Source organism: Enhydra lutris, unplaced genomic scaffold, assembly GCF_002288905.1.
Source record: "Enhydra lutris kenyoni isolate GAN:26980312 unplaced genomic scaffold, ASM228890v2 scaffoldscaffold27, whole genome shotgun sequence".
Classification (NCBI taxonomy): Eukaryota; Metazoa; Chordata; class Mammalia; order Carnivora; family Mustelidae; genus Enhydra; species Enhydra lutris.
In genome coordinates, this window is record NW_019154111.1 from 12,067,696 (window position 1) to 12,084,744 (window position 17,049).

The 17,049-nt window shown below is 42.9% G+C and overlaps 1 protein-coding gene across 1 annotated transcript; it reads left to right on the forward strand.

The window, feature by feature from the left end:
• Positions 1 to 2,724: 2,724 nt before the first annotated feature.
• On the forward strand, positions 2,725 to 16,746 carry LOC111151867 (testis specific 13). Its single transcript, XM_022510097.1, has 7 exons — positions 2,725 to 2,747; positions 5,238 to 5,316; positions 7,548 to 7,619; positions 8,686 to 8,892; positions 13,581 to 13,720; positions 14,535 to 14,662; positions 16,580 to 16,746. Exons 1-7 carry the CDS (start codon positions 2,725 to 2,727, stop codon positions 16,744 to 16,746), a joined length of 816 nt encoding a protein of 271 aa, XP_022365805.1.
• Positions 16,747 to 17,049: the final 303 nt, after the last annotated feature.

Sequence of the window (17,049 nt, forward strand, 5' to 3'; positions counted from 1 at the left end):
GGCAGAGAGGCAGGCCGAGAGAGAAGAGGAAGCAGGCTCCCTGCTGAGCAGAGAGCCTGATGCGGGGCTCAATCCCAGGACCCTGGGATCATGACCTGAGCCCAAGGCAGAGGCTTAACCCACTGAGCCACCCAGGCATCCTTGTCACCATTTTCATATTTCTAAAATATATATCGTTTAATATATCTCCTGACTTAAAATCCCTCAATAGATCTTTATTACTCATAGAAGAACCTGTGTGTTTCTGTCAGGGACTACACTCCAGGATTTGGATCCTGGCTTCCTCCCCAGTTTCATCTCTTTTCTCCCTTTTTGTTAAATCTTATGTTCTAGGCATAAGCTATTTGCAGTTCCCCTACATAAACCATGCTTTGTTCTGTTATGTTTTTGCTTATTTGCTGCCTATTTCTCAAATGCCCATTTTTCTCTTCTCTTCACGTGTTTCACTCGTACTCAGCTTTCTAGGCTCAGTTTAGCTGTTAGTCCCAAATGTCCCAGGGTTTAGTGTTCTTCCTCTTTGATCTGACAGCATCCCAAACTGATCTCTGATCTGGGCATTGCAATCTGTTGCATTGAACTCTTTTTTTTTTGTCTCTCTTCCTGGCTAAATTGTGAGGTCCTTGAAGTCAAGGATTATGCCCGATCTGTGTTTGGTTCCCATTGCCTCAGATGGTGCTTTACACATCATAAACAGTCAGGAAATATACTGAAATAAACAAATACTGATTTTTGAATCCTAATACACAAAGCACTGTGGTGGAGGGGGGAGCAAATGCATGTAAAATTCACATATCACTTTCAAGATGTTTACTGCCTAGGAGGCAAACAGTATCTGCACAGAAGAAAAATACAGGTAGAACTATAGAATTGTGTATATATATATATATATATAAATATATATATATATATATACACACACACACATACATACACACACACACACACACACACACAAAATAATGCCCACAGGCTAGAATTTGGGATTGGATTGATCTGGGAAGTCTTCTCTGAAGAGGACAGACTTCAGTAGTAACATAAAGAAAGAAGAGGATTCAAATGAAGAGGTGGAGAGAGCCTTACAAGTGTGGGGAATAAGAGAGAAAGTTTGCTGTATTTGAGGAATAGGGTAAAAACACTGGCTAAAGTAGAGGTTGATTAAAATATGGTGACAAGGTCAGGGTGTGTATAGGGAAGTCATAGGTTAGAAAAACAAATTGGAACAGATGGGAGCAGATCTTGTTTAAGCATGTCTTTGTGTTGTCTCCAACGCAGAACACCTCAGCATTCTAGATTGCCGACTCATCAGAGATTCTGTGTCTACTCCAGAATCAAGAAAAGAATAAGACACTTTCAAAATGGAAAGTTTCAGTGCCGAGGACTCTCCCTTTCCTCAATAATAGGGTTTCCTGATGTCCTTCAAGGTATTGTACACCAGATCTTTCCCTCTCTGTTTCAGATGTGGTTTTTGCGTTTGTGTGATTTTGTTTTTTCCACCCTGGGTTACAGAAGAGTAGCCCAAGATTTGTACCTCCCAGAAGCCATAAATAGATGGCTTCTATTTATTGTAGTTTCAATATACGCATGAATTGGACTCACTTCCAGTAAGCTAAAGGTGAGAAAAGGGTGAAAAGCTTATTAGTCTGTTCCCCTTGAGGGAACTTTCAGAGGTTGATCTCAGTCTAGTCATAAACTCTAGACAACTGTCTTTAGGGTTTCTGTCTAGACAATTAAACTAGATATAAACCTTAAACAATCACTTATTGACACTGTGAACACGAACACAATCTTTCCTCCAAATCCATGGTCTTTATAGTGGCTTGGGCTGATGGGCCTATCAAAGTTCTACTTAATTGCCAAGACCTCCATAATTCGATCCCATCCCACCTATATCCACTTTTATGTCTTGCTACTTTGAACAGCAGTGACAAACACCTATCAGGTAAGTGACTTCACACACCTTCTCATAGGCCCATAGCTCAAGCTCCACACATCCTTTAGGAAATGTCCCTCCAAGCCTCACTGACCTTTTTTATCTAAAACGTGGCTTGCACATCATCAACTTTTAGCTTCCATTTTAAATAGTCTATATAAAAAAAAATGTAGCAATTCCCTGCCACCCTCTCCCCATACCAATATATACACACACTTTCCCTAGCTTTCCAGACCTGACATATGGGAGCACGGTTGTATTAAAAGGGGAGATAAACAAAAGCATCATTGTTCTCCAATTTGCTCCCACGATTGACCCGTGAGTCAATTTTATTTCAGGTCTTAATGTAGGGAAATTTTACTGCTGTCTAAAGGGAGTTAGAATATTATCTTTAAATCATTTGGTTAGCTCTCTCCATTTTTACAGATGAGGAAATCAAGACCCCAGGAGACGAAATGACTTACCTAATATATTAGCATGCATTTGTCATTCTTATTTCACATTTAGAGGTCACTTCCTCTCCCCATCCCCACCCCTCCCACCCCACCATTTACCACCCAAATTCTTGGGGACAAAGGTCATCATGTCTTGTGCATTTTCTGCATTCACAACAGCACCTACCAGTCTTCTCTCGTTTCCCACTCAGGATCAAGAACGGGGCTGGGCATATGATGTGTCCGAAGGAAGGAATGGATTGAATTGAGCTCCTGCAGAACGTGGACTCTTTGGAGGCACTGAATTTGGTCTCTGGGTATATACTTGCCTCGGACTGGCCCACTGAGTGGTGAAAAGCAATGGACCAAAAGAGATATGCCAAGTGGGTAGTTTTGTTTACCTCACTAAGTTATAAATACAGTTTTATACAAACGTGACTTGTAGTCCAGATCTCTTTGAACAGGTCTAGTTCCAGAGTAGACTCTCATTAAAAATGTTCTAATTGACCAACTGCTCTCAGGTAAAAACCCAGATCTTGGTCTGTGTTTCATGCAGCAACTAAAGTAGCATTAGCAAAAGGAAAGCGCCAGACTGTCCTTGATGCTGCTGGATTAAAGGAACAGTTCTTCCCATGGCTCTATTAGAGCCTTAAATTGGCCTTAAAAAAGAGTATCTGGGATCCTGTGTTGCCTTTGAAATAATAAAGAAGCATTTTGAGAAGTGCTATAATAAAGATTATAGTGTATTATTATGAGATTGCTTAAGGTAGTAGGACACATCAAAAGGGTACCAACTTTAAGAAGTTAAGTGGGGATGAATTTATTTTGGTCTATTCACAATGTGTCACCTGCTCCACTTGAGACTATTTTTAAGACCTCTGGCCTGAGTTAGTGATGAAGTTGGTAGGCTGCAACAGATGGAAGTGATCCATGCTCGGATGGGACTTGATACTGGATTTGGGATGATTTGTACCATCCTACAGCAGTTGACCTGCCAACTACATACATAGCTTGGCCATTTCTACTTTTCTTAGTTTGGTCCTTGCACTGCCACCCTCATTTTTTAGAGGAGCGAGGTGTACTTCAGGTTGTCCCAAGCTCCTACTTAATATAAGCTAGTTTAATACCCAAATAGGAACTATCTCCAAGGAGGAAACAGGCCATTTATTTTAATCATTAACCCAGTCTTACTGATGAGCATCTTTCACTATGTTTAGGCACTAAATGGGTTTCGTAGAATTAGTGAGGGATCTAAAATAGTTTCTTACTAAATATTGCAATGTCTGTGTCCCTCTTTTCTCCAAAAGGAATTGGTATCTGGGTAGGGGATCAGAAAGTAAGAGAAAGAACAGAGTGTGAGGATATTTTGCCATGGATGATTTTTACCACCTTAGTCCTAGAGAGAGAAACCTAGATATGGTTAGGTACAGGATGGGAGCCAGTAATCCAAGCATGGTCATTAAGAATTGGAAATTTGTGCTCATGTCATCAGCACATATACTAAAAATGGAAATACAGAGAAGATTAGCATGGCCCCTACGTAAGTATGGCATGACAATTTATGAAGTGTTCCATATTAAAAAAAAAAAAAAAGGAATTGGAAATTTGGTTGTGAACTCCCACTAATAATATCCCTTCTCATGGAATCAGCTACTGGCAAAGGTACAGTCATTTCCCTCCAGAGAAGAGTAGGCGGGTAGGCATTCAAAATAGTAGGTGGTCTTTAAGGGTATTAGGAAGTTCTAGTTGCCCAAAAGAGTGTCCTTAAGAAGTTCACCCAGAGCACTTCCTTAAGTTATCTAAAATCACTAATTTAGAAGAATTCAACTTACCCAGGTATCATCATGTCTCCAAGAGGTCCCACTTGCTTAATTCTTCAAACCGAAGTTTTGTTTTCTCCCAGCATGCAGGCTGGATAAAAAATCCTATTCTTTACTATACATACATATTCAATTAGTGATCACCCAAATTGGGCTCTTCTTTTTTTTTTTTTTAATTTTATTTTTTATTTCTTTTCAGCGTAACAGTATTCATTGTTTTTACACCACACCCAGTGCTCCATGCAATACGTGCCCTCCCTAATACCCACCACCTGGTTCGCCGAACCTCCCACCCCCGCCCCTTCAAAACCCTCAGGTTGTTTTTCAGAGTCCATAGTCTCTCATGGTTCACCTCCCCTTCCAATTTCCCTCAACTCCCTTCTCCTCTCCATCTCCCCATGTCCTCCATGTTATTTGTTATGCTCCACAAATAAGTGAAACCATATGATAATTGACTCTCTCTGCTTGACTTATTTCACTCAGCATAATCTCTTCCAGTCCTGTCCATGTTGCTACAAAAGTTGGGTATTTATCCTTTCTGATGGAGGCATAATACTCCATAGTGTATATGGACCACATCTTCCTTATCCATTCATCTGTTGAAGGGCATCTTGGTTCTTTCCACAGTTTGGCGACCGTGGCCATTCTGCTATAAACATAGGGGTACAGATGGCCCTTCTTTTCACTACATCTGTATCTTTGGGATAAATACCCAGTAGTGCAATTGCAGGGTCATAGGGAAGCTCTATTTTTAATTTCTTGAGGAATCTCCACACTGTTCTCCAAAGTGGCTGCACCAACTTGCATTCCCACCAACAGTGTAAGAGGGTTCCCCTTTCTCCACATCCTCTCCAACACATGTTGTTTCCTGTCTTGCTAATTTTGGCCGTTCTAACTGGTGTAAGGTGGTATCTCAATGTGGTTTTAATTTGAATCTCCAAATTGGGCTCTTCTAAGTCAGGCTCCCAAACTCTGTCGACGGAGATTGAGAATGGGCCAAAGACCAGGCCTCAGAGTAAGAAAATATAATCGGATATTCTGCTTCTTTTTCAGGTTTCAACAAAGCAAATCAAGCCTTCCAAGAACCATCTCAGTTAAACTTGAGAAAGCAACAGTGGTTGATAATGATGAGGTAAGAAAGAGCATTAGAGGGAAGAGAGTACTTTATAAGTTGGGTTCACAAAACTTCCTGTTGAAAAGCAAAAAGGGGTTAATATTTATATAGAGAGCAAGGTTAATTTATCCTGATTTTATGAAAGGGAAAGAGAGATTTAGAAAAGAGACAGGGACATATCAGCAACAAATCAGGGCTAGAAGCCAGGGACCATAATCCTATCTTAGAAACCCAACTTGGCGGGGCGCCTGGGTGGCTCAGTGGGTTAAAGCCTCTGCCTTCGGCTCAGGTTGTGATCCCAGAGTCCTGGGATCGAGCCCCACATCGGGCTCTCTGCTCAGTGGGGAGCCTGCTTCCCACTCTCTCTCTGCCTGCCTCTCTGCCTATTTGTGATTTCTGTCTGTCAAATAAGTAAATAAAATCTTAAAAAAAAAAAAAAAGAAAGAAACCCAACTTGATTAGACTTTATGGCCACCTCTTGCTACAAAACCCCATTGGGTAGCTCAGTTGCTTCCCAAGATTTCTTCATATGCAAGTGAATTTTCCAGGCCAATTTTATTTTACCATCCAGGATAGTGTAATTCAACATAAAACCAAAAACATATTCCACTTAGGACACTGTTGTGGGTTTGGTCAACCACTGTAGACTAATTTGGAAACATTTAAGAGTAAAAGCATTTTCCTCAGAGACTTTCTCTCCCCTAAAATTAAAACAAACAAACAAACAAACAAAAAACTATCGGGGCACCTGGGTAGCTCAGTAAGTTAAGTGTCTGACTCTCGATTTTTGTTTCATGGTCATGAGATTGAGCCCTGTGTGGGGCTCCATGATGTGTGTGGAGCCTGCTTAAGATTCTCTCTCTCTACCTCTCCCTGAGCTCCTCTACCCTTCCCTTCTCAAAACAACAACAACAAAAAAACAAAAACAAAAAAAACAACACACACACACACACACACACACAAACCCTACAAAAGAAACATTTTCACATAGTTCTCTCAAAATTTTTCTGAGACTTGTATGATTCTAAATACATATATCTGTGAAGCAGATTGTTTATAATGTATCTTTGCTTTGAACAAAGGGACTTCAGTTTTCCAAAAGGGTAATAAAATTAAATCTTTGCATCTTTGGATTTATCTCTTCCCATTGTTCCTCATGGAATGCATGGAGTGGCTCTGATAGTCTTCCTGGTCTCTCCCCTCACAGCCCCTGGTCATTGCCAGCCCCTGGCATTTTCCTCCAGGAGCATAACACCTCCCCTCATGGCACAGTTCTGTCCCATCCTTATTTCTTCCCTCTTTTCCATTCACGTTCATGCTCTCCTTACCCTTCAGCACCTGTTCCCTTTCCTCTGCACCCCATCTTACCATATCACCCCCTTGGGGGCATGGCAATCTTTGGAAATGCTAATCCAAATACAGGATTGTGCCCGCTCCTCTTTTTTTGATTTCTGATTATTTTAAGCCCAAAGTAACTCAGAGTTTTTCTCTCCTCGTGCCCTCATGCCTTTGATTCATCTCTAGGTGACCTATGGCTGAGCTAGAGGCCAGGCAGGGTCAGTGAAGGAGAAGCGGGAGGCCCAGCAACTGTACAACCAAGACATGACACTCTACCTGTCTGCCAATCACCAGCATGTCCAGCAGCGGAAAAATGCCAAGTGGTAGACAGGAATATTTCTGGCATTCAGTTATTTTTTGGCAACATTTCCAGAAGAATCACATACTATAGAAAAAAAAAAAAAGCAAAATGCACCATTGTTTCTCCCTTCCTCCGTGTGTCTGCTTCCATCTTCCATCTTGGTAGGCAGTGGTCCCTGGGGCTCCCTTCCACTACAACCCTGAGGTGATTGCCCTTTTATAACTTGCTTTTCTCCCTAGAGGGTGTCCTCTGTGTTGATTTTTACCTGATTTCCTATAGAAATGGAAAGGGCAGAAGGAAGAGGTGTGATGCCTTGGAGTGGTTTGTCCCCATCTGAACTTTGATGCTGCCCTGACCTACTTCCCCCCCTCACAGCTTTACCTGACATCCATAAAGTGGGTCCACACGTCCATGGACAAGCTTTCCTGTGGGGATGCTTCAGAACGTAGCTCTCCTTGCTGTGGCCTACATTCCAGAATTCTGGGGTACAAATCCTGAAGCACATGTTCTCCTCACTTAATTCAAACGAGAGACCAGTTTTTAGTTAGACGCAGGTGAGTATTGTTTAGGCTCTGTGCAACTTGAAACCCGTTTCAATTATTGTCTCTAGATTTGTGATCCCGTTGCGCCATCAAAATTTGTTCTGAAGAACCTTCAGCTTTACACGGTCCACCCAAATTTGGTAAGTGAAAAAGGATTCACCGCCCCCCACAACAACCCTAACAGTAAGGTCCAGGCACGGTGCCACCAGCTTCTATGACTGCACAGTCTCCTGGCACAGGGAAGCAGACCTGTCTTAGGACACTATGCTAGCAGTAATGCTGAGTATATGGTGATGGTGAGGGACCAGGGAGGACCTGGGAAGAGGGTGGTCCCTGCAGCTGATTTTTTTTTTTTTTAGATTGCACAAGCATGCACGTGCAGAGGTGGGGTGGGAGTGGAGTGGCAGAGGGAAAGGGAGAGAGAGAATCCCAAGCAATCTCCCCACCTAGCATGGAGCCTGATGCACGGCTCGATCTCATGACCCTGAGATCATTGAGATCATGACCCAAGCCAAAATCAAGTGTCAGAGACCCAACTGACTGAGCCACCCAGGTGCCCAGCAGCTGATTTATCTTTAAGTTGAGAAAACCTATTTCTAATCAGGAGGTATTTGATTCTTTCCCTTTCCAGTCCTCTGCCTCCTCCCTACAGATAGAAAAGCAAATTTTGTGGGACAGCCCCTTCTCCCACCACATCTTAAATGACCTGCTGTCTTTTGTGACTGCTTTTTCTTTATAAGGTTGTGCTTGTGGAGAAATGTTGGTGGGTGGGAAGACACAGGCGGGGGCTGTGTTGGTCTCCCTAAACAAGGAAGGAGCTTTGGTGTATGGCAATTTCTCTGTTTGCCTCGGAGAGAGTTGTAGAGAAGACCATTTAGGTTTAACATGGAAACTTACCGTTTGCCCCATTGGGTTCAGCCAGATGTGACACTTTTTCAGAAGAACTAAATCGTCTCGCTCCTTTTATGTGGAAACTTTTCCAATTCATTTCCTCATCCCTTAAACTATTTGTAGGGGGCTGCTCTGAGGGCAGAGAGGGACGGGTAGCTTCAGATATTTTCTGTAAAACACATTTCAGAGCAGATTTGTCCCACCCATGTGCAGCCTCTGTCCCTCCCCCACAGAGGCAGAAGACTAGCGAATTGATTGGTGAATCTTCTCTTGATCTAATCCCTTTGTCTCTCTGGAAACCTCTGTGTCACTCAGGCGAAGTACTATGAGCCTTTGAAGCCCACCGCCGTGCAGAAATTCCTGGCTCGAAATGGGAAAATCAGAAGCTTCATGTTGAAAGTAGCAGAGTATGATCAGGATAAGACCTTACTGATTATGACCAACAACCCACTTCCCTGCCCAATTGACCAGGAAGGAAAGGACATGGCCCCAAAATACTTCTCCAAGGAGTTGCTGCTCAAGGTAATGGCACCTGGGGAAGGACCGCCAGGAACTGGGAGCTAGCTTGAAGAAGGGAGTTAAATTAACATGGAAGATGGTACTCAGAAGCCAGCTTCTTCCTTCTTATTCCTTGCTATGTACTTCACACACACACACACACACACACACACACACACACACACATACACACACGCCTGGAGAGCCTGGGAAAGACTCAGAACTACACAAGCTTGTGTCATTGTGCAATGTCATTGCATTGTCCTAATTAGAAATGGTTCCTCCTTGGCCAAAGACATTTAGTTTGTAATTAACCAAAGGTAAAACAGCCACTGGCTTTCCAGTTGAGTATAAAGCAGTAGAGGATAAATCAGGAAATGATGAATAAGGAACAGAAATAACTAAATGGGAAATGAGTAAAGGGTTATGCTTTACACACATTGCTTTCAGGTGTCAGAAGAAATGGATAGGAACAGGGCAAAGAATTCACTATCATGGCAGCCAGACATTTGGGACTCTGTTCTACACTACAGAAGTTCATGTTCAATCCAGTAAACAATTGCTAAACATAAACTAAACAAAGAACTAAAATATAAAGATGCTTTCAGAATATATTCTATCTGGAAGGAACTTGGAGTCTAGTAGGAGACACTGATCAATACATGAGAAATATAAAAGTTATTATTAATATACCATGATATATGGATAATAGAATATGCGAGATATAGCACTAATGTAGAGTAGAGCTCTGTGTCTTTGTTGGGGGGAAGGGAGTAATCAGGGAGGTTTTACAGAGGAGATGCCCCCTGACAAAAGAAGGGGAGAATATCCCCATCAGAAGGAAAGGCAGAGGCATGAAGACCCAAGAAAGTGAGGTGCATTTATGGAAATGTGAAAGAGTAAATGGGGGGACATAAAAGGTATAATCAAATTGGCACTTTAGAAAGACTGTTTTTGGAGGTTGAGAGAAAGATGTGTTCACTGTGGAAGGGATACAAATCAGAAAGGTTAGTTGTGATGTCACTACAACAGTCAAGGTGAGAGATGCTGAAGAATTGAACTAAATCAATAGCAGAGGAAGTCAAGAAAATGAATTTAAAAGATATGTAGGAATCAGGATCTAAAAAAAGATCTTGACAGCCTTGAGAGCAGGCCTAATACAACAAGAAGAAATTGAATGAAGTAAGTGAAAGTGCAAACAAAAGAAGCTAATTATCACAGAATTTACCCAAGACAGACCCTTGTGATACAATGTGGTGAATTTGAGGTTTGTGTTTCCTTAGTTCCTGGATGAATGGCAGTAAAAGCTTCCTCTCCAAATGGAGGGTAAATTGCCAATATGCAATGATACATGCTGAACGTGAGTTCGTTAATGAATTCATTGCCTATGGTGTCTTGGGGCTCAGAATTTGTGTCTTTTGAGCATCAACTCAGTGGTGCATTCTCAGTGGTTGTGGGTAATGTACACCGAGAGAGGAACGCATGCCAGCCCAGGATTGTCCTACTCCAGGTAGAAAAGGAACTACAAGACTATCGTGTAGCTCGAAGTAAGAAGAGCTTTCTGCCAACAGTTGGCACTTTCTGAGCCTTCCAGATCACATGCAGGACCTGATCATATCCATGGGCAAATTGTGCTACAGAGTTAAGGTACTGATTGTCAAGGACTGACTCCATGGTAATTCCACAGGCTCTCTGGAACAAGTCCAAGAAGAAGGCCAATATCTAGAACGCTTCTTTCATATTCATGCTGCAACATCCCTTTCCCTTGTTAGACAAATGTGACAGCCTTTAGCGAGCCTAAGATCACATACAAAAGAAACATTCTTTTGCTATGCCCAGGCGCGTGTATAAGAAAAGGGTGAGTTCCAGCAGGCAAATCGAAGAATGGAGCCAGCATGTCTGTCACAAGGATGGCTTTCCTCACAGCCCCTTCTTTTTTTTTTTTTTTTTTTTTAAGATTTTATTTATTTATTTGAAACAGAGAGAGAGAGAGAGAGATCACAAGTATGCAGAGAGGCAGGCATAGAGAGAGAGAGGAGAAAGCAGGCTCCCCGCTGAGCAGAGAGCCCGATGTGGGCCTCGATCCCAGGACCCTGAGATCATGACCTGAGCTGAAGGCAGAGGCTTAACCCACTGAGCCACCCAGGCGCCCCTCACAGCCCCTTCTAAGTGAAATGGCCCTACCACCATTCATGAAGAAAAGGATGCCCTTGTACAGCCAGCTGGGACCTGAGGAGGACACCAGACCCAGGGAAGCACAATTCATAAGCTGATTGGTGGTGCAGAGTGGTATCCCCAAGTGAAAACAAAAAAACAACCACCCCAAGACCAACAATCAAACCAACACCAAAGCCCACCAACCTATCAACAACCAAAAATCCCTCAGACTGATCAGATTCCTGCTTCCAGGCATCTGAATTGGGAAAGGGGAAGATGAAGGCAGTGGGAATGAAAAGCTGAAAGGATAGGTAGAGAGAAGCCATTAAAGAAAAAAAAAAATCAAACCAGGAGGAAGAGGAGTGTGTTGGGACCATGAAAGTAGAGGAGGGACAGGATAAAGTTCTAGGGAAGTAGAAATGAATAAGTGGAAGCTATGGGGAGAAGAAGGATACAGAATAAAGGCAGGGAGTGAACATGGTAGAGAGAGAAGGAAGCAGACAGGACGAAAGTAGGAGACAACCTAATGATAGGGGGCAGAGACGAGATACACCAACTCATGCCATGGTTGTCCTTAGCTAGTGTCATCCTGGATTCCAAATACATTTCCTCTCCTGTTTTTCTGCCATGAGGTCCAGCTCTGGTAACGATTCTGTTCTTTTTGTGGCCAGATTGTTAGCTAAGTCTTAGATCCTCGGCCCATCAGCTCTTAGAGTAAAACCTCTATTTGTTAAGGTAACTTAGACAGAAGTTCCTCAAAACTGGAAGAGCTTAAAGAGAAGGAGTACGGAATTTAAAAGACATGTTCAATAGGAAGTATTTTTTTTTTAAAGAGGCTTTAAAATTCTGGGGGAAGCAGCTCAGTGCGTGTCATTTAATCAGTCTGGTCATTCATTTATTCTTTCATTGACTCGGCAAGTGTTTATTGAGCACCTAATCTGTGCCGGGCACTGTCATGGGCGGTAGGGGTGAGTACGCCAAAGTCTGGCTGAGTGAAGTTTTAATTCCAGGGAGGCAGACAGACCAGAAGCAAGCCAACAATCACACAGATACTGTGGAATGTGCTAAGTGCCATGACAAAGCAGGATAAAGGAATGGAGCACGATGGGTGTGAGGGGCAATTCTAGATAGTGTAGTTAGACGAGACTCTCAGAAGAGGTGATGACATTGGAATAGAGACTTTAGCAGGGTGATGGGATGTGTCCTGCTGTTACTAGCATGTTGTTTTCATTTCAGATTGCCACACATTAGGAAGAATCTAAACAGAAGCTTTCTCAAGTGAGTTACAGGAAAAGTCAGGAGAAGAGGGAGCCGAAAGCCAGATCACATGAAGAAAAGTTCAAAATAAGGGCAATGTTGAGCCTAAGAGAGAAGGAGCTTAGGAGGAATGTGATGGATCTCTTCAAATTCTTTAAGGACCCTGCAGAAGAGACCCTAGATTTTTTCTGTTTGGGCTACACGGTAGAAGGTGTGGGGGTGGGCAGCCAACAGCTGAGCAAAGAGGAAATGGGTTGAGTCTTTTGGTACAGGAAGACTGACCACTTGATAGTGATACTGTAGAGGGGATAAGAGGGTCAGATGAATGGTTAGACTGGATGACCTTTAAGATCTTTTCTTAAAGTCTTTGATTCTATGACCTTTAGTAATGGTGAAATGATTACCTAACAAAACATCCCATTTCATGACCTTTTCACTGCAGACAGAGAATGGAATGTGAATGAGGCAGTCATCTTTGAGAAAGGAAGGTAGAGTCCTATGGATTTCTTCCCCAATGTATTACCAAATCTTGGTTTCCTAAGTGATTCACTAATTGAATCCTTCTCAAAACTGGGTAAAGTCCTCTGCCATTCACTTCCAAGGGCCACTGGGCAAGTCCAGCCAATGACTCAAGACCCTGATCAAGCTTAGGACGTGTCATCTGGCAACAAAACAAATAGGTACAGTAATTTCCACCCCCACCTCTTATCTACAGTTTCTGTGGTTTCAGTTATCCACAGTCAACCCGGGGCCAGAAGCAGCTGTTCCTTCTTCAGCGGTAGCCTAACGCTGTCACCACGCCTATGTCACTCACCTCCCTGGATCTCATCATGTAGGCACATGTTATCATCTCACATCATCACAAGAAGGAAAGGGGTTAGTGTAGTATATTATTTTGAGTGAGAAAGAGACCACATTCACCTAACTTTTAATACAATATCATTATTCTATTTTATTGGTTATTGTTAGTAATCTCTTACTGTGCCTAATTTAGAAGTTAAACTTTTATCATAGGTATGTACATATAGGAAAAAATAGTGTGTCTGGAGAGCTCGGTACTATTTATGATTTCAGGCATCCCCTGGGGGTGTTAGAATGTATCTTCTGTGGACAAGAGGGGGCTACTGTAGTAGCCCACTCAGGGAACTGCCTCCTTTTCTTTTGGTTTCAGTCCCCACTTCCCTCTCTGGCAGGTTTTTTTGCATCATTTTAGAGGAATTAAAGCTGAGTCCAGGAAAACAGTCCAGTCTCAAGGGCTCAGCTTACTCCATCACTTACTCTTCTTTCCTCTGCTGCAGGAAGGTCATCGGCACAAGCCCGCTGAGAACTTCTGCCTACCCTTGATGTCTCAGGAAAAAAAGTTACGATCTGGGCTGAAACCACCCTTTCCTATGACCCTGTCAGAGGATCCTACATCCAAGCGAGAACAGTGGTTTAGGTGCAGTCCTGGCTCTTGTACTCATTTTCTTCCCTATCGTTTCCTTATTCATATTACTATCTTTTTTCATCACAATTTAACGAAAGCTTTTCGATTGTAGGAAATATATAGAACTGTATAATAATAAGACAGCTTTCCTACATGACCCCCAACCTCATTTATATCCTAATGAAAAGAGACAGTAATGCAAAACTAAGGTTTTTCATTGAGAATGATTTTCAAGAGTGAAAAGAAGTACTCAAAGATCTATGAGAGGAAACAGAACAGTATTTTCCCCCAGTGCATGTAAAGAGTTGTGGCTTAGGAACAATATGCTATGAGATTTCATTTGAAACCAGGTACAGGAGCAACGCACATTTAATTTGGGGAGGAGAGAAGAGATTTTATTTTTACTTTTTAAATATTTTGAATTTTTATTTTAAAAAGATTTTATTTATTTATTTGACGGAGAGAGCCAGAGAGCACGAGCGGGGTTGGGTGGGGAATGGCAGAAGGAGAGGGAGAAGCAGGCTCCCTGCTGAGCAGAGAGCCCAACATGGGGCTGGATCCCAGGACCCTGGGATCATGACCTGAGCCTAAGGCAGATGCTTAACTGACTGAGCCACCTAGGCAACCAAGAAGAGATTTTAGAGTTCCTTCACAGTTTTACAATGCTGGGTTCTACAAGCATCCCTCCCATTGAGCAATACTCCCACTCCATACCAATGAGCATTCTCTAGTGACTGTCCTTTCTTCTCTCCTAGAATTGGAATGTAGTGAGTGCTTCCATTAACGCCCTGCCCTAGGATCTATTAAATGAGCTTTCTTTCTTAAGGTTTTCCACCGACCATGATTTCAAGAGCGAAGGGAAGTATTTAAAGGTCTATGCTTTGAGGAAACAGAAACAAATGTATCCCCAGCTCAACTTTTCTTCACTCTGTAAAAGAGATATGAGGAAAGATGGTAAGCTTCTTTCTTTTAAAGCAAAGGTTTATAGATCTGAGATGTGGGCAGGAGGCACAACCTTTTGGGGACAAGAGATAAGGGCAAATCAACCTCTCTCTTGGAAGTTCTAGAAACTATTTTTCCTTGTAGCATAGATGCTAAGAATTGTTAAGAGGCCTGAGTGATACTAGGCTTTGGACTCCGTTAAACTCTCAAATTTCTTTTTTTTTTTAAACTCTCAAATTTCAAGAAAGCTCTAGCCTAGTGTTTCCCAAACTACATCGCCTACCACTTTGATAGTTTTAGCCATATTGGTGTATTATTTGCCCTGTTACTTGGTGTTTTTCTTTAAAAGGTTTTTTGTTGTTGTTGTTGTTCCTTTCTTAATACTGTATCATACGATATAATAGTTACATGTTTTTTCCCGACATAAATTTAGTCGAATTTGTAATAATTAAAATTTAAAATATTTATCTATGTATCACCTAAAATCACCTTGTATTTTGCACATCACACTTTGTGGAAAACTATTCTAGAAGGACCAAAGGATAAGTCTGAGGTTCATCAGTTTCTTTGGGGTCGAGGCAGACACAGCATGGAAGGGGTTTGTGATAAGGTTTTACAGAAGAGAATGCAATGAAAATGCTCCTTATACATTATCATTCATTTAACATTTATGGGGCAACTGTAAGTGTTGAACACTTATCAAGCTCCAAGACTGTTCCCCCGCCTCCCCCCCCAGTTCTATAATAATAAGTAGGGATGTTTATTTCCTTCAAGGGAAATTCCACCCCTCCACCACGGTAAGGTTTGAGCTTTATAAGCAAGGTATGATGAACATAACAGTTAATAGCACATTAAGTAAAGCTGGAGTTACATCTTAAATGATACTGTATGTAGGATATCAGCAGTTTGGTTTAAGTCAATACTGGGGGAAATAATTTCTCTGGAATCTAGAATCTAATCTAGATTAGAAGTTCTCTTTCTCAAGGGCATGAATTTTTAAGGATCTACCCAATTTACATTTCTAAATAGAACACATAATATCTCTGTCTATAGCAATTAGTAGATCTCTGGTGACTTTACAGTTTCCCCCCAAGAAAAGTGAGTACCCTACTCCCTTACGTATCCAAAGGGCCCCTTGTGATGCTTTCCCTAAACAAAGACAATGGGGCTATGAAGTTGAAACAATGTCTCCACTTCAAGCAAAAGAGACTGCTAGCCAACCCTCCTTCTGCCAATAGCCAGTCTCCTTCCCAGTTTGCCCGGCATCTAAATAGAGATTAGGTAGAGAATGGTTTGGATGGGGGCCATAATTGGTTGGGGGGTGATTAGGAGGCCATCCAAGAGATAGATGATAGGAACCGAATTAAGGTGATAGCAGTAGGAATAAGGAAACAGATTCACGGGGTATTTACAAGACGATGCATCAAAGAAGTGCGGAGGGATGGAAGCAAGAAGAGCCCAGACTGGAAACTTCCAAGAACAGGCAGAGGTTGAAAGAGAATCTGGATAAAGTGAGGACCCTGAAGCCAAAGGTAGAAACAGTTTCTTAGGTACACGCTCAGACAGGAGGACGGAAAACCACCTACATTTTAGGAAAAGGCTAAGAGGAATATGAATGAATGTACCAGTGAGTACACCTTACTGAGTTGTCTAAGTGTTCATATGGTTGCAGGTGGGATCATTTGAAAGGGGTAGGATGAAACAGGGAAGTCTCCAAACTGGCAGTATTTTAAACAGGGTTTTGATGAAGGGAAGGAATCCAGAACTATAAAGAAGGTTGGGCATGGTAGTCCATGGTCCAAAATTTACCCTCTTGCTAAGAGTAAAGTTTCCTGGTCTCTCCAAGTGGGTCTCCTTCCTGCCTCACACTGAGTGTCCTAAATCTTCTGGAAATCCACATTCACCAAGGCGCCCTGTGCTTTGTTCCAGTCGCCAAGTCAGGGAGTGACCCGCCGACTTCCAAGATGATTTGGGAACCACTAACCCTTTCTTCGCTCCTGGAAGAGAAACCCAACAGAACTGTGCCAGGGGGGAGCATGTTCCGCAATGGAAGGGCCCAGCAGTGGGTTATCAAAAACGCCACTGTCGTCAAGTGAAAAACCCTCCGGGCCTCCCGCCTCGGTCTCCAGAGACTAAGGGGACTGCAGAAGTCACTTCCCAGGGCGTGCCAACCTAATAAAGTCGCATTCTGCCCGCTCCGGGCCAGGGCCAGCCCCCAGCTCCAACCTGTCGCTGCTGGGGCCCGGACGCAGCCCAGGGGTCCCAGCCCCTGGCCCCGCCTCCGCCCGGGTGGGGGAGGAGGAGAGGGCGTGGCCGCGTCCCCAGGGGACCAGAGCGGCCGCGACAGCCGGGGGAGGGCGGGCCTTCTCCCCGAGTGACGGGACGGCGACCCAACCGGC